At 36.8% G+C, this 21,813-nt stretch overlaps 1 protein-coding gene across 1 annotated transcript in view; it reads right to left on the bottom strand.

The window, feature by feature from the left end:
* LOC110376737 (potassium voltage-gated channel protein Shaw) overlaps window positions 1-21,813 on the bottom strand; it is a 204,222-nt gene that overhangs the window by 89,027 nt on the left and 93,382 nt on the right. Inside the window, exon 4 of the mRNA XM_049846126.2 lies at window positions 5,297-5,476. Within this exon, the coding sequence (XP_049702083.1) occupies window positions 5,297-5,476 (180 nt within the window). The remainder of the gene's footprint in view (window positions 1-5,296; window positions 5,477-21,813) is intronic.

Here is a 21,813-nt window from a genome sequence, read left to right on the forward strand (position 1 = left end):
GGGGTTGGCGACCAGTCTATGTAACTCAGTGCCTGTTACATAGAGTGATTGTCTAACTGACCTATTCAATCTAGTTACCTGGGCAATTTGATAACCTTCGTTAAGACTATTTCTGATTCTGACAACGCGAACAAAAGCATACTTGTTGAGACTAAGTACACGCATTACACATATTAATTGAACACAAAATATTTATTGATAGCAGATTTTCAGCAAATTGATTTACTAAAAGCTTCACCAAATAAACACCAGTTAATATTGCCAATTTATCTTTAAGTGGTTTTATTGTATGAAAGGAGATATATGTAGCCTCAATCCTAAAATCATACAAAATGTATTCTGAGCATTAAAAAATTGCGCTCTTGTTGCCTTTGAGTTTTAAGTCGAATAAGGAACCCAAAGAGATATTATTAAAGTAGAAGTACATAAAGAACTGTATGTATAATATGTGTACAAATTAAATTTTAATTTGAAAAATAAATTATACAAAGGAAATTTTGTGGTTTTGAATGTTTGATAGTGAAGTACATCAATCTTGTCGTCTATTAAGTACTTAAAGCTTGCAAAATAATTAATTGACGTAACATCTGGGATGACGATCAAAAATGTGCGTAATGTGTAGACTAATTTAATCTTCTAGATTCTAGACTAATAATTAGTGCAGTAATAAGGTAATTACCACAGCGGCTAATTAGTAGTGTTGAAGTCTTATCAAAATAATGTGGGATGGAAATGACTGTAGCAAAAACAGCAAATACATACAAGATCCTTTTAATAAAATAACTAACGCTAAATAAAAATTAACTAAGGCCATATTTAAGTGAAACAACGAAACATGAATCTTATCATCTTTAAATACCAATGAATGGAAACCAATCTATGTTAACAAAACCTGACAAAATACGGTAACTAAGCTTGTCGGTCCAATATCAGACGAACACAAGTCTTGTCTTGTCTACTTGTACTATACGCACTATCATTTATCTCCATACTAACTTGAGTCCAATTAAACTATGTATTGGTATACTAAAAGTTTGCAGTATGCAAGAGTACTAAAAATAAAATATGTAAGTACTCTAAAACCCCTAACACAGTAAAGAGCTTCGAAGATAAAAGTATTTTATTAATAGGGACCTCTGAATCTTGTTCCCGACAGAAACAAGAGCCCTTGATTAATAGACATGTTCACCGCGGCGTTCGTGACGTCATTTGTACAAGCATGTTTTTACTTAGAAAGGATCTTTTTAGTAAGCTCGAATTAAACATTTTTGAAGTACTTTTAAGGATACAGTTGTTTAGGGGGTTCAACTGACTTGGTACGTTTTTTTAAGTTCAAAATTTTCTAGTTTTGGGATGAGTGGTTCTGCAACTTTATGGTACAGTAAAAGTAGCATACTGCAAATTCGGTCGACAGTTGGCAAGATAGTAGGATTTTTCTAAAAAGAAAATTGCTAAATACATCAAAGTTTTTAGAAGGTCTGATCCTAGCCAAATATGTGATCGTTGTTATGTGCGTACTACCATTCATTGTCATACTGATTTATGAGCTCACACAAACTATCGACCGACTAAAAGTTTGCAGTGTGTAGGTATCTACTCTTAATAGGGAGATGTGGGTGAAACCGTGAGGAACAACTATGGTATGGATGTCAGTTATCAGGATTAGTTACAGAATTATAACTAAGAAATATAACGTTATCACAACAAAATGAAAACAGTTAATTATTTAAAACTAATTTATGAATTTCATCGAGACTTCGTTAGGGCTGTCAAAAAGTCTTTGATATTTCTTTGACTAGGTATGTATATAAACAAACAGTAAAACATGGCTTTTCTAAGAATAAAATTATAAAGATATTTTTTTAGCTTTGAATGAGAGTTTTAAAGAAATAAATTAATTTCTAATTAGTGCATTTCGTATATGACTAAAATAATTGCAAAAAATAAGTTCTCTACTTTCTATGAGCCTTATATTTTTTGTCTATCTCATAATCCGAAGCAGCGTGAAAACGTCAAATTCAAATGAAAGTCGTGTGAATTTTTCAGTCTACGGATTAAGCTGAGTTTATTTTAATCTATTTCATTCAGTTCTACAAGTACCTACTTTTGACAGTTTCTAGATAGGAATAGCGTTTGTTCATTTATTTTATTATGTACGAGATATATTATAAACCATATTTGAAGCCATATTCATAGTTCCAAATTAAAAGTTCATAAATCGGAAGGTAGGCACTTCTACATAAAAATACCTAATTGTTAAGATAAGGTTAACCTTCTCCATGTGAGAGGAGGCCTGTGCCCAGCAGTGGGACTAAAAAAAAAAAAAAAACAAAAGGCTGTAACTGTTAAGATAAATCCATGGTGACACCCACATCCTGTGGATTGTAATCTTTGCACATGGACATGAAATAGCCTGCAGTTTCCCTCAATAGTAAATGAAACAATATAATAGTGCAATAATTTCACGAAATAAGAGCGTTCAAGCAAGCAATCCTCTTTCTTCTTTCTGATTATAAGACAATTTTGTTTCTAAAATATTTTAATAACAATAAATAGGTAATATTTTGTCTCATTCGACAACCCTAAACCTAACAAAGAGATTACTCCGATTAGAAATAAATTAACTAAACTTTAATAGGGATTGAGGATAACTGTAATTAGTTAAACATAGGATCAGGTTTAGATCAAAAGCTAGTTAGTATTGTAGCCATCTGAAATAGACACTATAATTGGATTATACATAGTTAAGATGCAGGGTATAATGACCAATGAAACTTGCAACCAAAACAATAAATATCAATTTATTAATTGATAGTCGTTATATTAAAAGGCAATTTAGATTTCTCCCTAATTATCTTCACACTAGCTGTTTTCCCGCGGTTTCACTTGCGTTACTGGGGAAGTTCTTCCCGTACCCAGGTTTTTACCTGTATAATTATGTTACTCGAGAAGAGTATAGCTTTCCAACGGTGAAAGAGTTTTTCAAATCGGTCACACTGAAAGTGCAATATTTTTCAGTATTTGTGTTTTAGTAAAATCTAACTACTATACTATTATAATGAAAAATATATTTTAAAACAAAAGGTATTATTATTTATGAGAACTAATTGGATTTTCCCTCAAAAGCAATCCACAGGTCATTAACATAAACCAAAATACTAAATGAAAATTTTGAATATTAATTTTCTCTTTGTTGAAAGTTGGCGTCTTAGGCAATTTTCTGAAGTTCATAATATATTTATTGGTTCCCAATTATTTTAATAATAGAGATTTATTTATAGCATCGTTTGTCCTCAATGAGAATATTTGGACCAAGTTAATTATGTCTTCAGGGAAAATTGAAGTGAAAATGTAATTGACATGATTTAATTTATTTTCAATTGTGAAAACATTACTATACTTACCTAGGTACTTACTAATAATGAGATACTTAAATAAAACGCAAAAATAAAAGTTCAATAGAAATATGCATAAAAAACTTTTCCGCACCGTTATCACCCCACATAATCCTATGCGTCCATATTTTTAATTAATCTCAATAACACAAGCAAAGTAAGTGGCAGAAAATTAATTATACAAAGTCAACATTGTCAAAATGCTTTCCATCAATTTTAAAAGTCCTCACCTTTATTATCGGACTAAGTTTGAAAAGTCCTTGATTTATCGGAACTGTGAATAGGACTTGAATCTTCCGCGTTCAGTTTGAGGCCTCTTGAAACTTTTTAAATTTAATGAGTGTCTTGTGAAGTTTTGTTAAGTTTTTTAGTAAATATTGAGAGTGATTTAGTTCACATATTTTTAGTAACTCTTATTTCTAAAGAAAAGTAAGAAAATAGGCACAGGTGAAGGAAAACATCGCTGAAGAAACTTAAACATAAAAATATATATGAGCAAGCTTAATTAACACTCATTCATAAGAAGAGATATACATATGTGCCTTGCTATGAGACTAATTAAAGCTGACGATGACAGCGAATCAAACATATTCCACATACATTTGTAAAAAAGAGGAAAACGTTCTTTTGATATATCTTCCGAATAAACCTAAAAAGTATGCCGTTTTCCCCATAACTAACCTCTTACTTTTCAACGCGGAATAATTCAAGCACTTCCTCCGAGAATCGAGTGATACATAAAACATTGAGGCGTTACATTCGATTTCCTTTATCGATTCTAAGTGGATTGAAGGGGAATCAATGTTGAGAGTTTAATGTTTAATAGGCCGGTTAGTTTATAGTACCCATCTACGTGGATTTTTACGGATATGTTGAGATGAGTCATGATTTGATTAAAAAAACAATCATAACATTTGCAAATAGTTATACAAAGTGAATTTCAACCATTTATAAAACCATCATTACTTTATATTGACTCACAAAAGCCACCTTTCTCTGATGGATTTGCATCTTGTGGTCCTGAATTCTTTGATTTTGTTTTCGAGCCTTTCACATGAACAAAGCCCAACTGCGAGGAGAACTTCTACGGAATGGGTGTCGTGTTTCGTCTGAAGGTCATTTCATAGTCTATTGAAGTCTGAATACATCTTACTAATACCGTAGTAACTTTTTTCACGAAAGACAACAATTTAATGCTACCAACCAGCAAAAGAACTCAAAGACTAATCGTTCGGTTAAACTTTAACTCTGTCGGTACTTACAAAGGACTTCAATATCACAGTTTTATGCTACACGTGACTTTCATTCGACCTCTGTAATGGATATTACTGGTTTTATAACTAGCAGTTTGTGGAAAACCCTATTTAGAAACTAGTTGCTGGTACGGGTTTTTAATTGACTTTATAAAAAGGTAGTTATCATTAGATGTCGCTACTGAGTTTAGATTTTAGAGGCCGCATCATTGACGATTCTTAGTTTTTATGAGTACCTACGACGGATAAAATATATTATTAATAATAATGGCGTCCAGGCTGATTCTCGGCTACGGTGGCTATTCTCTCTAAGAAGATCAGCCAATTGCAGAAGGTATACTTTGCTACACAGGCATTTGCGCAGACACGGGTGCATTTTCAATCCGACACTACCAGAGAGAGATTAGGCACAGAATCGACATTAACTTACTCACCGATGTACGAGTGTATCAGTCACCTAGACTCCGGGCTACTTTGTGAAAGTTTCTTACAACCCACAAAGATATTTCTATTTTCCTATGCACAGCAGTCGCGCTTTACGACAACTAGACCTACATGGCAGACAGTACCAATTAATAATTATTCAACTTCTGATTTCCTTCTTGCAAGGTACAATCATAAATCTTAATAGTAAGCTAAATGGCTTACCTTAGCAGCAGGTGAACTGGAAGGCTCATCAAACAGTGCCCACACTTTAGGCTTGACTCTCTGCCAGATGCCCAGGTCCCCTGACAGGTACGCCTCCTCGTACCCAAAGAGTCGCGCGATCTCCTCTTCAGACGGCTTCTCACTGTCAATGTCCAGTTTGTCGAGAATTGCCAGGGTATTCTGGGGACAAGAAGAGAAACAACATGTTAAGATCAAAGAAATAATAAAATAGATAGAGATAGATAAATAAAGATAAGAAAATAGGCAACTTATTTGGCTCGATACAAATATCCAATGAAACTATAAAATTAACAGTAGGTACATTAGATTTAGAGTAACTTTTATTTAATACCCGTGGCTTCACACGGTTGCAATTATGGTTTTAAATACACTAAATTATACATATAAACCTTCCTTTTCAGTCACTTTATCTATTTAAAAAATACATCAAAATCCATTGCGTAATTTTAAAGATTTAAGCATACATAGGGATATTGGATCAGAGAAAGAGACTTTGTTTTATACTATGTAGTGAAAAAAAAAATGCCAGTATAAAATCACAACAAATCAAAAAACAACTTTGGCAATTAGCACCCGAAATATTTACAAAATTATTTAAATAGCCAACAGTTATCTATTACACCAACCAAGTCAGTTATCGAATTTCGCTACCATTTCATATTTCAGTCTATTGTCAAAGAAACCCCAAATTGGAGTCTCAAATTTCACTTCGTTATAAAGGCCTTCGTTTTTCCAATCACAAGGTAGTACCGACATTTTTTCGTCGTCCTAATATTTTTAATAAGAAAAGGCTGTAAGCTACTGGGAGGGGTAAATAGGCTTTTTCCTTTAAGTAGATGGTATGATACTTTCAAAGTACACTTTGAGACAAAAAACAGTAACGCACGTAAATTTTAATATTTTTTTACAGTTTTCGACTTGATAGACGTCTTACGACTTTCAAAGGAAACTGCAGTGTTTAATTTAAAATCTTAAATAGTAACTAAATGCACTTTATAATGTAATTTGCACTTTCTGAATGTTAATTACTGCGCTTAAATTAAACGCTGGCAAACGACTCAGCGATCATCATCTGTTTCATTTGTGCAAATTAATTTCGTCTTGCAGTTCAAAGTTAAAGAATCCTTTTATGACTGAACTAGCTGTTCCTTGTGTTCTTACCCGCATTTCGTGAAACTTTTTTCCTTTATCTATATCATCTGGGGATAATAAGTTTTCCAACAGTGAAAGGTTTTTTAAAGTTCAGTAGTTTCAGCCTAGCCAAACAATAAAAAAATTCTGTTTATTGATAGAGATTTATACGTTCTGCACGTTATTTAAAGTCAATTCGCATATAGTAGATAAATGCATAGAGGGCATGAAATAAAAATGAACAAAACCACTGAATTCCAGTATCCACTTTATTATGGCCGACAGTGTACCGACGCGTACTCTAGTAAACCAAGATATCTTACGACAGACATTTTTGTCTCGAACTTTTAACGAAGCGGGGCAAGAACCGATAAAAAACATCAAAGTTATTATAAGTTAGTAAGTAAATACATGTACAACGACTTCAAACAATAATAAACTTAAGATATAAGAACAATAAGTGTTAAGAAAAAAGTTGAAAGTTACCTACGTAGTTTATGCTAGCGTTGATATTAATTGCAATGTGAGCGTTTTATCTGCAATCTACATATATTGAAATTAAGCAAAAATGGTTTAGTTTCGTTTAATTGTACTAAGAATGTGTCAAGAATGAATTGAGTGAAAACATACTCAAACATCCGGATCAACAACCGCTTCGTTTTTGGGAACTCGTAATTATTAACGCAGACAATTTTTATAAATAACTTGCAAAAAAGTATAGTGGACAATCGTTACTACAACTCCATTCTCTATTTTTCTTCTTCTTGACGAGTTGACGGCAAACAATCTTCCCAGTACTGGTCCTCTGAAATTCTCTATTAGTATGCTTTCGCACTAGAGAAATCAGTCGCATATTCGCGGTTGCAATCCGTAGGTACAATTAGTTGTCAATTCTTTGTGGACAACGCCCGTACGAGCCAAGCGTCGTAGAAAAACCGCAAGTGTAAAAGCGCTTTAACTCCATGATCTAACACTTCATTTGATAAAAAAAGCAATTTTTATTGGATTTTATTCTTTATACAGCCAGATTTTATTAAGACAGCGCCATTCAACTTAAACTAAGAAACTTATTAAAGAGTATTTCAAAAGAATTACGACTGAATTATATTTTGATAAAAGATTTACCTAATCATAAAATGTAAAGTTTGTTGGAACTTTTGACGTAATTCCGAAAGTGTTACTGAAAACTTTTCATAAAGGTTGTGCCACATTAACATCTGGCTGTATAATGAGTTTCCTTAGTTTATAATAAAGTTTGTTAAACTAGTAATTAGTTACTAAAGGTATAAATATGTGTGGTGTGGAATGAACGTTATGTTTAAAAAGGACAATCAGTTTAAGACCTTTAAAACAAGTGAATTAGTTAAGATTACTCAACAATAACCTTGAAAGGGCTTGCCATATCACAACGAAAACTTTACAGAAAAGCATAAACAAACCTTTTTTGTTACTTATAATATCAAAAAAATACCATTTATCTAAAAAATGTTCTTAATTAATGTACACGTTACAGTTATTTGGAAAAAACATCTGCTGCTTTACTCATTGCCATTAATTTCTTAACCAAAATCATAAGTACAATCAATGTAATCCGACCCTTACTTAACAGGGACGCTCAAAACCAGTGAGCATAACAAAATTATTAAAGAGAACATATAACTTAAATAACTTACAAAACCCAAATTAACTTTCAAACCATCTAAAAGGTAATAAACTCGTGTTTTAACGTGACCAAGTAAAGTTTTGTGAAGTCTCATTTTAGTTTTAATTAATCGTAATTAAAGTTGGCTATCTGTTTTAAAGTTTAATCAGGGTTCCGGGGTATGTGATGCTGTCATTGCGGTTTTAATATACTCGTACATGGATGCTGGGCGTACGATACGTGTGTATATTAGGTATGTCAATTTAAGCATCATTTACAGGCCAGTTATTTTACCACTGTTAATAAAGAGCATCGATCGACACGTACATAAAAACAACAGAAGCATTCAAATCTGTGAAAAAGGATTATACATACAGCCTTTTTACGCTTTTGAATTTTCCGAGTTTTGCCCTGCAACATAGCCCGTACTATGCCCGTCTATGCCCATACGAACCTTGCACGCTACGGATAATCCGCCAGTATAAAAAGGCAATTACCCTATACTTCCAAAAAATAATTTTAAATGAAAGTCACTTCGACTTCATGGAGTCACTTCGATTCTAAAAGACCTCCAAAACTAAGTAGACTGACACTCTCCAGGCTTACAGGCACTAATTGGGCATCACAGACCGTTTATTTCGATTCCTCAAAGCCTGCAAATTAGCAATCAAAACGAAGCCTATGCTATCGAGAGGCTTTTGGAAAAATACTGAATATCAAGTGAATAACATCCAGTATTATAGGTGTAGTAACACCCAACCTATTTCCATAACGTTATTATGTAAATCCAGTGTTTGTTTGTCTGGTAAAAACTAGTACAATGTTGTGAATATCCGCCAAGTTTGTCGCACTTATATCATAAATATGAATAGTTGATATTAGCCTCCTTGCTTACATTGTTGGCAAGATTTCCTTTAAGACTCCTGTCGTGAAGCAAATAAGTAGTTTTGTAATTTTTACGGCGTTATCACACTGGTGGATTTTCCTCACGGTTTTTTATGACATTTTTGAACCGGCAGTTGTCAAATATTTGCTTGTGGTGTTGCTCGGAAAATTCGAGAATGTGAAAAGGGTACTATTTAAGGCGAGGAATTGGTCAACAATAATTCCATAACCGGCACGCGCATCTAAGGCGCCAAAAGGGGTCGGAGCGTCTGAGCGGGGCGAGGATAACAATACGCTCGCTAGCTTATAACTAAAAGTCGTAAGCGACAAAATGGTTTTGTAATTTTATTATTTAGAAATGATAATTTGATAAAAAATCCTTCTACAATTTTAAAGAGTATGTATATACTCAACTACTAAAAAAGTTAAGAGGCTTTAATCGGTTCCGTTTGCCCATAATATGTGAATCTCTTTTTAAAAAGAGGTATGTTTGATATATTTTTCTCTGTTATAAAAGTTACCTAATCATGTTTCTACAACTAACAAAATAAGGTTTATATCATGAACTTTCAGGTAACCAAGTTGTATTTTGATCCGTTTTGTATTTACTGAGAAAAATTGACATCCTTGGCGCCAAAAATTCCAATTCGTCCTCTTAATTTGAAGATTTCGAAAATTGATTTGATCACCGCGGTCGTTACTGTCGATTCTGATAGGTGTGATAAGGTGTGTGTTCACCATTACGACGGAGTTAAGTGATGTCCTCCTAGCCGATTATCGGCTACGGCGGCTGTTCTCATGTAAGGAGATTAGCCAACTGCGCAGGACATATTATAGTGCACGAGCATTTGCGCAGACACAGGTGCACTCACTATTCCTTAACTCTCATAGCCCGATGGGACGGTAATCCGACACGACCGGAGAGAGATCAGGCGCAGGACCGACATTTACGTGCTCTCCGATGCACGGGTGTATCAATCACCAGCTTCCAGGCTCCGGGCTGCTTTGTGAAAGTCTTCTAAAACCCACAAAGCGATTTCGGCCCGACTCGGGAATCGAACCCGAGACCTCGTGCTCAGCAGCCGCACTTGCGACAGCTAGACCAACGAGGCAGTTAAGACGGAGTTAAGTACAGACGGATTTAAGTACAGTGATGTTAGAGCTATCTTTAAAAACAAGTAGCATTTTACTATTCAGCCGTAAGCCTGAACAATATTTATCAAGGCCGACCACATTTGCTATCAAAGATAACACTAAAAGTGTCGCATTGCTGAAAATGTTACCAAGTACCATTACCCTTAATCGATTCTTGGTACCAGACATGAATGTTAAACAGCTGATATCCGTCGTATATTTCTTTTTAATCCAAGATCGGCAATCAGTGGAGTAATTAAAATAAATAACGGGAACGCAGTTTAACTGATTGGTTGAAATGAGATTAGGCGGTTTGGGGATGTTTTTCTTAGTCCGGTAATGGAGGGTGGTTGTGTAAAATTGTTTCACGAATTAAAAGCTTTTGTGATTGTTTTGAGTTGGCATTTGTCATTATCATCACCATTGCATTGTGGATCCATCCATGTGGACTAATCCATCTGATAATACTTATTAAATTGTAATGTTTTAAGTAGTGGATTTTCATTCATCTAGATTTCAAAACTAGCATTTTGTTTAGATAGTAGTTTAATTAGAAATGATGTTCACAGATAATATAAAAAAAAAGTTAAATCCATTACACACACATACAGCGCAATAAGAAAGATAAAATCCTGGACATATGACAAACTATTTGGAATATCTCTCAACTCATGACGATGATGATCTCATTCAGAGGACTTCAAACCACAAATATTTCAAGAACAATCTCTCGAGCCTAAAAAACTTTCATAGACCATTCCTTATCGGAAATACCCACAGATTTCTCTCCTACTATAAAATTATAAATATCGCCTTATTACTATTCTGTCCGTATATACAGGGTCGTTTATTATTCACGCACGAGCTTTGACCGCATTACCAAGTGCCGAAGCTATTTCTTTCGGAGCACCCTGTGTGTGATCTTTAAATCGGATATATCAATCTTATATGGGATATCATTTGTACGGATTTATTTTGAATGAAACGTGTTTAGAAATTTGTATGGTCCATTGTGTTTTTTTATGTCGAAGAATTGAACGTATTTGTAGGATATCTTGTGTATAAAATAGTATTTGATCTGTTTTGTCATATATACTTACAGGAAGAAATGAAAGTCTGATGATTTTAAATGAGAAAGTAACTTTGCCCCCCAATTGTTTACTTACGATATAATGCCAAAATCTGGACTTGGAATGGACAGTTATTTAAATCTGTGTTGGGATATTAAGATTCTTTTACTGCGTGCCACCATTTTCTCATTTCGAAAGTTATACATTCCAGTTCAATAGCTAAGATGTACCTAATATCACTTTCTTAAATATTAATCACCCCTAAGGCAATTTCCTCTTCCAAAATTTTTCGTTTTTTGTTCACAATAACGTCACTTAACAAATTGTTTGCTAATAAGGACAAAAAACAATTTTTAAAACGTTGTCTACAAAAAGTTTTTCTCCGCCGTTCCGTTATTTGGCAAAAAGAGCAATATATTTAACCTCGCTTTTAGAAACATAATGAAGATTGATGAAGGTGTAGAAAATATGATTTTCATTACTCCAAGTAAGCCAGGTGGATATTTTTAAATGTCTGCCGAAATATATCGCTAGCCATTTAGTTTTGTGAGCTATATGAGATTAAAGTGTGCACTTGGTATGAACTTTGTGCAAACTAAGGCTCTCTATACTACTTTAACCTGTAAAGCTGAGGAGTTTGTTTGTTTGAAAGCTCTAACCTAAGAAACTGCTGGATCGATTTGAAACAGTTTCGTTTTTATAGGTACGGGTGCGCAGATTAGTTCTTAATCAACTTTAGATAAAGCAATGTCATTTGGCATGATTTTCTGATATCTAATCAACTGCTCTAAACTAGCTACCCTAAATACTACATTATCAACTCACATTAAAAACCAACCCAAATTATCAGCCAACAGTAGAATCAGTTGAAACGGTTGAAACAACACCACCGTCTATCGCCCCGGGCATACCCGGGTACATAAACAAAGGATCACCATTCCATTATCGGAGATTACGAGCGGTTTTCACCCGGTTTTCACCCGGTCAGGCTGCCCGCGATTTACCAGATATGATTGAACATTGCGCTTTGTTTGTTCCCGTGAATTTGTTTGGTTTCTTTTGTGTGAAAGTATCTGCGTGATTTTTGGTAAAGGTTGATCTTTGTGGGTTTTAAAGGTGATTAAAGGAGGTGTTGAGGCTAACCGGTCGTTATAGATAAAGTAGCTATTGCCTTTGCGGTATGATGCAGCTTGAGATAAGCTGAGGTTGACAAAGTAGTGAGATGCCGTGTAGCGACGGCTTAAGAATACATATGTCGCTACCCCTTCTTCCAGTGGGTGTCGTAGAAGTCGACTAATGGAGACAATTGCACCGAACACCAGTGCGAGAGAAGGAAAACTCGAAAAAAACCCTCTATCAACCCGTCTGGCCAGCGTGATAGCAGTAGGCTAAATACCTCCATGAGCAGCACAAAAAAGCCACGGCCCCTAGTTCCCGGCAGTCCCGTTATTCCCGGTCACGGTGGCGACCGTGGTTACGGCGGGGCAGGGGGTGCGAAGAATCTCCGGGTTACGGGAGGCCACCAAACAAAACTGACTCTGGCGACGTACAACGGCCGCACGCTACGGCTTGACTCGCATCTGGCGCAACTCGAGGTGGAACTTGGGAAGATTAGGTGGCACATATTAGGGTTATGTGAAGTTCGAAGAGAGGGGGAGGACACCATAACCCTCGAATCAGGTCACCTAATGTACTTCCGAGAGGGAGACCAACAATCCCAAGGTGGCGTTGGGTTTCTGGTTAATAAGTCCCTAGCTGATAACGTTGTGGAGGTGTCTAGTGTGTCGAACAGGGTAGCGTACCTTATCATAAAGCTCACCGACAGGTATAGCCTCAAGGTAGTGCAAGTGTACGCACCGACCTCGACACATTCAGACGATGAAGTGGAGGATATGTTTGATGATATATCAAGGGCCCTCCACTTCACTACAAAGACCCATTACACCGTTGTCATGGGGGACTTTAACGCTAAAGTGGGAGTACAGACTTGCGGCGAATCGGCAGTAGGATCCCATGGATTTGGAAGCAGGAATCATAGGGGGCAAATGCTCGTCAACTTCCTCGAACGCGAGGGGCTCTTTTGATGAACTCCTTTTCAAAAGCAGCCCCAAAGGAAGTGGACGTGGCAAAGCCCCGACACTATGACTAAAATGAGATTGACTTCATCATGACGAACAAGAAGCACATATTCAGAGACGTCTCCGTGATCAATAGGTTTAATACCGGTAGCGATCACCGACTTGTCCGAGGCTCTCTGAATATCAACTTCAAGGCCGAACGTTTCCGTCTGATGAAGGCCAGGCTCCGACAACACTGCTCCAAACCATGACAGGATCCGAAACGTTCCAGTCAAATTTGGAGAACCGATTTGCCGCCGTGGAAACCACAACAGACGTTAACCAGAACCACGAATATGTGGTTCGGATCCTCAGGAGGAAGGTTCGAGATTCTGTAACATGCAGCGTAAGGGCAAGAAATCAAAGCTTTCGGAAGAGACATTAGGGCTTATGAAGAAACGACGTGAAAACCCGCCTGTCACTTCGTCAGCTAAGCGGGCTCTAAACCAAGAGATCAACAAGCACGTACGACGCGACCTCCGGTACTCCAATACTCTTGCCATTGAAAGAGCAATTGAGCTGAATCGGGGTCAAAGGTGTTCGTAAAATCTCTTGGAAGAAGCCACTTGACGAAGCTGACCACAACAAGTGGAGAAGTCGTTTCTTCGGTGCCGGCAGTCCTTTCGGAAGTGGAAAATTTCTATGGCCGGTTATACGCATCGCATGCATCTCGACCTGATCCCGGAAATGAGGATTCTAGAGCCACATTAACACGCCATTTCACCGAAGACCTGCCAGAAGTCAGCAGTGGCGAGATCGAGATCGCTCTGAGACAGCTCAAAAATGGAAAAGCCCCTGGCGAGGATGGCATTACAACAGAGCTTTTAAAAGCAGCAGGTAAGCCCGTACTGGGGGAGCTCCAGAAGCTTTTTAATGCCGTCCTCTTTGAAGGAGAACTCCAGAGGCGTGGAGTAGGAGTGTTGTCGTCCTGTTCTTCAAAAAGGGAGACAAAACCCAGTTGAAGAACTATCGACCCATTTCCCTCCTAAGCCACGTCTATAAGCTGTTCTCAAGAGTGATCACGAACCGACTTGCGCGAAGACTCGACGAATTCCAACCACCGGAGCAGGCTGGGTTTCGGAGCGGATACGGCACCATAGACCACATCCACACAGTGCGGCAGATTATACAGAAGACCGAAGAGTATAATCAGCCCCTGTGTCTAGCATTTGTGGACTATGAGAAGGCCTTTGACTCGGTTGAAATCTGGTCTGTTCTGGAGTCCCTGCAGCGTTGTCAAGTAGATTGGCGATACATTCAAGTGATGAGATGTCTCTACGAAGCCGCTACAATGTCCGTCCAAGTACAGAATCAGCAAACAAGGCCCATACCGTTGCATCGAGGAGTGAGACAAGGGGATGTTATTTCCGAAACTGTTCACTAATGCAATGGAGGATATGTTCAAGACGCTGAACTGGAAAGGACGCGGCATCAACATCAATGGCGAACACATCTCTCACTTGAGATTTGCTGACGATATCGTCATCATGGCGGAAACGCTGCAGGACCTACAACAGATGCTTAACGACCTGGCTGAATCTTCTCTACGCATCGGCCTACGGATGAACTTGGACAAAACCAAGGTCATGTTCAATGAACATGTTCTACCGGAACCGATTGCGATACACGGCGCCGTTCTCGAAGTTGTTCGGAAATATGTATACCTCGGGCAGACATTGCAGTTAGGTAGAAACAACTTTGAGGACGAGGTGAATAGGAGAATTCAGTTGGGTTGGGCTGCATTTGGGAAGCTACGTCGAGTCCTAACATCGTCGATTCCACAGTGCCTAAAGACAAAGTCTTCAATCAGTGCGTCCTACCTGTCATGACTTACGGAGCCGAAACGTGGACACTGACGGTACGGCTGGTCCACAAGTTTAAAGTCGCTCAGCGGGCTATGGAAAGAGCTATGCTCGGCGTTTCTCTGAGGGATCGCATCAGAAATGAGGTAATCCGTCAGAGAACCAAGGTCATCGACATAGCCTACCGAATCAGCAAGCTGAAGTGGCAGTGGGCTGGCCATATTAGCCGAAGAACCGATAACCGTTGGGGTAAACGAGTTCTAGAGTGGAGACCGCGCCTCGGCAAACGTAGTGTAGGACGTCCTCAGGCACGGTGGAGTGATGACTTGCGCAAGACGGCTGGCAGGAGCTGGATGCGAGAAGCCGAAAATCGATCTCAGTGGCGTGCACTTGGAGAGGCCTATGTCCAGCAGTGGACTGCGATAGGCTGATGATGTGATGATGATGACAAAGTAGTGATAACACTGTAGAGTTTGATTCTTTGTTTTAACCCGCTTATTTCAAGAACTACTAAACTGATCATTGATAACCTATTTATTCGAGTGTATTGAGTAGTTCTCACGGCACGGCATGGTGGCGGAAGTTTATTGTATTATTCCATCGTGTTTAATTTTCATGAAAATATGCAAATCGTTAAAGACCAAACAAAGATGGACACATTCAAACGGGAAGATTTTCACCCAAAACCCAATTCAAAACCACACCCACACAATCAGGCCACAGCCCACACAGTCCTTGCATCCACCACAACTGCAACTTTGAATAGATTTTACGCTACAAACCGAAGAGATTTAGTTCAAACCGAGCTAAACTAAAATAGGATTAGACAAGCCACAGTGGGCGTGTGTCTGATTAGCTTGGTAACAGCCTCACAGGGGGGCTTTGCGTTGCGGTGAGGTCATTGGGTATGTCAAAAGATCTTTGTGGATGTATGGTTTGGAGAAACTGTATGTCATTATCACTACAAGCTTTGATATAATCGGGACACCTTTCATATATTATCGGTTAGCCCCAAGCTATATATAAACATATATAGCTTGGGGCTAACTATAGTATATATTATAATAGGTATAGCTATACCTACCTATACCTGTAAGTAACACATTATAAAACCTTTAGACCACAGCCAACAAACATGCTCATTACACGAATTTCATGTTAATTGTACCAGAAATTGAACTCGGGACCACCAGTTCGGCTGGGTCATTTCTTTAGTTCTTGCAGTTTTAAGAGTTTTGATCAGATAGTAAGTTTTTGGCAAGCAATCTGGGACAACAATTTGGTTATAATCTGCAAAATGTTTGACCCGCAGATTAAAAAAATACCCAATGTTATGAGCCTAATAAAACTGCACTAAAAACAAAACACTACACTAGCTAGTGGCAATTCCAAATTCCAATATTAAAAACATTTCTATTTTGTTTTCCATTTTGAAGCTTATATAAATAACAGTTCACCAAAACGATGACATTCAAATCAGTCGGTGAGTTGTCAAACAAAATACATGTATTGGATACTATTACATATATCATCCAACACGTTCCGTTGAGTGCGCTTGTCTATCTGTGTTGTAGCTACAAAACAAGGACTTGGCTTTGAAATGCCAGTTCTGAAATTGTGTGTTCGTCATCCGCCTATTGTATTATTATTGTGGTTGATAACTAGAGGTAATATAAGTTACAACTCGGTTTAGATAGCGAAAACGTGTTTTTGAAACTGCCTTCTCTACCAGTGAATGATTAGAAAAGCCACGGTGGTGGACGAAAACTTGAAACCAAAGAAAGCATGGACACGATTCTGCACTTTTTTCTTTGTTAAAAGGTTTAACTAATATTGAACAAATGGTCTTCTAACAAGTACGTATTTAAAACTGATATTATACTTATAATATCAGTTCACACTTCGACCGCCCCCGGCTGACGTCTCAAACATTAGGCTACGCCCACGTCGAATCTAAGCATGTTTCTCCGACTTTACTCAACCTAAAGATAAAAACAAAAGCAACTTACTGAGCTTTTAATGAGCACTGAGTGTTTACGTTAAACAGGGGAAGGGAATGCTACCCTTACATGCTGAAAGCTTTTATCTAATAAATTGTAGCTAGTGCATTACTATGAAGGATGCATTAAGGATATGCTTCGATGTTACAAAATTTATACGTGTTAAAAAAGTACTTGCCTACTAAGAAATATATTTGGGGTGTATTTTTATAAACATCGGTATAGTATACTTTATCTTTTGTAAGCTTTAGGTGAAAGTAATTTTGTGATTTTTTATTAGAAAAATACTTAAGTAATGTATTATTTTGGAGGCTAGCCACTTAACGTTGCACGCATGTTTATTTATTTTGATCATCTGCAGTTTGGTAAATTCGTTAGTGACACTCCTAGATGATGCTTCTATATAAAAATCAATGTTTCCTCATAAGTCAAAAATCATTTTTGACCAGCCCTTTTAACTTCAAAGCAATTAATTAACCCCATAACATTTAACATTTTAACGCAAAGAAATTAAACCGTCAGCCGTCAACAGTAGTAAACTGTCAACAGTCTGACGGACTGACGGAATGACGGACTGACGGATGGCGTCGCGTCGTACCGTCGTAAATCGTTCAATTAGCACGGATCGCTTTCATTGGTAGGGTTCAATTATTTTAATGTTTTAAGTCATAAGAAACAAGCGGGTATTCACAACAACAATTTCTTTGGGAAGCCGTTATATAACTACCGTCAGTTGCAGAAATATTCGACTTTTTATCTTTTTGAGAAAGAAAGTATCAGCAATAGATTTTATGAAGCTTTAGTTTGAATGGATCTTTCAGCACCTTGCGGTTAAATATAAAAATATAAATAAACCAAAAATAAATGCTCATTAATTACAGACTATAACAGTTGTTGTAATTGAAAACTACCAAACGATGACGGGTGAAACCGTGCCACATATTTTTGTCGTTCGGCGCGTTGTTCCGTAAAAAAACGGATCGGAAAATCCGCTTATATAAAAGCGTTGTAAGGATTGAGGAGGTTGTATACAGTTTATTGATTTGAAAAGTAACGGTAATCAGTTCTCATGAAACGAGGCAAATAATTTTTTCAAATTGACTGACGGTAAACAGCTTTTGTAAAACTGCTAAGCTCAGTAATAAATGTTAAAGACATACATAATTATTATAATCCCTCTTCACTTGTGCCAAACACCCAGCTTTCAAAGCAACAGATGGTTCGACAACTAAAAATACTTTTTGCCCTTTTATATATTTTTTCACGGAAAATGTAAAAAAACTTTTTAGTGCGCACTTATTTTGTAACAAATGAATGCGTCATCGTTTGAACGAAAACTATTGCATGTGTTTTTATTCCCTTTTTCAGTCAGAGAGAGGATTAATGGAAAATATGGCCGTGAATGTTTTATGAAATATTTTGTGTCGTGGAATTGAGGTATTGCGAATTTTTTCATGTTATCATTTTTATCCAGATTTTTATTATTTCCACGTTAGAGGCTGTCTGATTAGTTCGAGAAAACTCTGACAACAGATCTTGCTAGGTGATTAACCTTGCAATCCACTCGATAAGAAGAGTATTAAGACCAAGTATAATATTGTTGACAAATAAACGACACATATTTCCAATTTTCCGACAGAAAGTTATAAAAGGTATGCTACTAGATTTTAACGAAAGTTTTAATAATTAACCCTAATTACTCTTAATACTCTTCAATTATATAAAGTCTACTGCTTACATAGAGCCGCCATTTTGATATCTTAAAGGACCAATTGGGAACCATTGCCAACACTCAGATATTTTTCTAGAAAAAAAGGCAGCAAAATGCCTACTAGTCTAACCAAACAAAAATCTCCTTCATCAAGACCTGATCTCCCAATAGCACAGATAAGACATGTAACCCTCATAAGTTGCTGTTTCTAATGGAAAACCGTTCGTTAAGGTCGAAACGACCCTCGTCCAGACCCAAATACTTCAGACCTTTAATTCAATGGATAACCTGGGAGGATTGGCTATTTATACATTTGCTAAGGTGGTGCTCCGATACACGCATTATCGTGATGACCCACCGACAAAAGTTGATTCCTATACTGTCTGTGAATCTCACCTTTATGATGATTACTGGTTTGTTACAATCTAAATATATAAAACTCAAAGGTGACTGACTGACTGACTGACATAGTGATCTATCAACGCACAGCTGAAACCACTGGACGGATCGGGCTGAAATTTGGCATGCAGGTAGATGTTATGACGTAGGCATCCGCTAAGAAAGGATTTTGATCAATTCTACCCCCAAGGGGATAAAATAGGGGATGAAAGTTTGTATGAAACTTTGTCAATTTTAAACCGATCGGACTGAGACTTTGCATGCATAAAGCTACTATGGCGTAGGCAACCCTTAAGAAAGGATTTTGACAAATTCCATCCCTAAGGGGATAAAATAGGGGTTGAAAGTTTGTATACATCTTCTTAGATTTTATGAAGAAGTCCTGATGACGAATCAGAATTTTATGATGACGTTCGCTTAAATACGATTTTGATTAATTCAACCCCCATTCAACCCCCACGGGTGATAAAATAAGGGATGATGAAGGATGTAAAATGTATTAGTTTGAAGTCTGCTTTGCCATGACAATAAATAAGTCTCAGGGGCAAACTCTCAAATTTGCGGGTATTGACTTGAGAGAACATTGCTTCTCTCATGGACAGTTTTATGTTGCTTGCTCACGAGTAAGTGCACCCAATAACTTAATAGTTTTAGCGCCTAATGACAGATTAGTAAAGAATATTGTGTACAAAGAAGTTTTGTAGGCCCTAATTTTTTACACACGCTAAACAAAAATAAGCCGCAAAAACCATACCTAATTAATAATAATACTTCTTAACGCGAGCGAAGCCGCGGGCAAAAGCTAGTATTTAAATAAAATTGATCTTAACGTCGTTTGCGTTATTTATATACTCAAGACATATCGTAACACTACTCAGAGGTAATGTATATATTTATTTACTAACTAATTATTTGAGTCAGATAAGTTGTTCAACATATCATCCTCAACACATATACATGAAAATTTCAGTAACAAAAAAAATCTGTTTATAATTTTATTTGTAACAATAAAATAATGAGACTACTCTTTAACAATGTGATCTATTTCACAGCAACACTGCATTTCCATTTGTTAATTAGCATCATCATTCAACATCATTAGTATCATATTCCTGAATACAACGTTATTATTTCTACACAAAACTTTATCAACCTATTGTTTTCATGTCATATTGATGAAGAATAAGCCAATTGACATACTTTAGCCTTCATAATTGTATACAAAGCAAACTGTTCAGATCAGTGCCGCTTTGATATGATATTATTGCCATTTTTGAGCCCAACTTTATCGACGACACAAACGTCCCTTTTGCTTAAAATTACGAAAAAAAATCATAGTACCTAAACAGTTTGTTTTAAGAAAACTGCCGTTTATGTTGTTAGTGCATTTGAGCTTATACACAGCTACCGCGGCGCGGGATTGTTCGAAAGAGTTACCGCGGCCCTGGTACATAAAAGGCCTACGACGGAACACGACGGTTTTTAGTCAGTAAGAGTCTGACACTCCCTCACCGCTGCTAACGCACAGCTGGAGGGATCATTTGATGATTTTTGGGGTCGTCGTTAAAAAAAGTTTATACACAGCTACCATGTAAAATTGCAGTGACTCCATGTAAAACACTGGTACTCAGCTGCATCTAGTTAGACTGGAAGCCGACCCCAACACAGTTGGGAAAGACTAATTTGTTTGTTTTTTTTTGGATTAATTTGTTTATCGGAACCATTATTATTTTCTGTCGTCTGAAAATGCTAACCAGTTGATACTGTTTGAGACAAACAATTCTAAAACTAGGTATGTGGCCTCTATTTTGAATACCAATTTAGAAATATTATCTGAAGTGAAAGGAAAGGGATCAGTTTGTATAAGGGTGATCCCTAAGGGATGGTTTCGTGTTTGACCATCTGTTGCTTTGAGGAACTTTTAGTTTGGGAATTATTTTATAAAGTTAGTTGGATATTATTATGTTTGTAAATAAAATGGATTTGTTTTATGTTAAGAAGAAAAAGTTTTAGTGACCTTAGTGGTTGGAGTAACTGTCTCTGAAGTTGGAAAGTGCAAGTTTGATTCCAGCAGGTCCAAGCTAGTACCAATATACATTATTTTGATGCCAAAGCTGGCATAAATAACATATAATCCATAGATAGTGTAAATATGCAAAAATAACTCTGTCTGTCAGTCGCGCTTTCATATCAAAACTACTGAATCCATTTAAATGAAAAGGAAAAGCCTGCTATTTACCCGGTTATGGAAAGCAGTTTACCCGGAACGTGGGTGAAAATGCGGGGAACAGTTAGTATATCGGGTGTGTCGTTCACAATCACATTAAATCATATCGCATATACTTTATGATATTCTATGGCGAATTGTAAAAAAAATAACCTAATCCATTCAGTGGTTTAACCACAGGAGTCATTTTTCGTTTTTATAATTTACAACATCATGTGTAAAGCAGAGATAAATTTAGGAGTATCGTATGTTTTGATCAGTTGACAGCTGTCAGGTTTCAAGGGAGAATTTCAATTGTTTGTAATGATTGTTTTATATGGTGTTCTAAGTTTTGCACATTTTTATTCCATTTACTTTGTTTGAAAAAATCATTTTTTT

This window comes from Helicoverpa armigera, chromosome 18, assembly GCF_030705265.1.
Source record: "Helicoverpa armigera isolate CAAS_96S chromosome 18, ASM3070526v1, whole genome shotgun sequence".
Classification (NCBI taxonomy): domain Eukaryota; kingdom Metazoa; phylum Arthropoda; class Insecta; order Lepidoptera; family Noctuidae; genus Helicoverpa; species Helicoverpa armigera.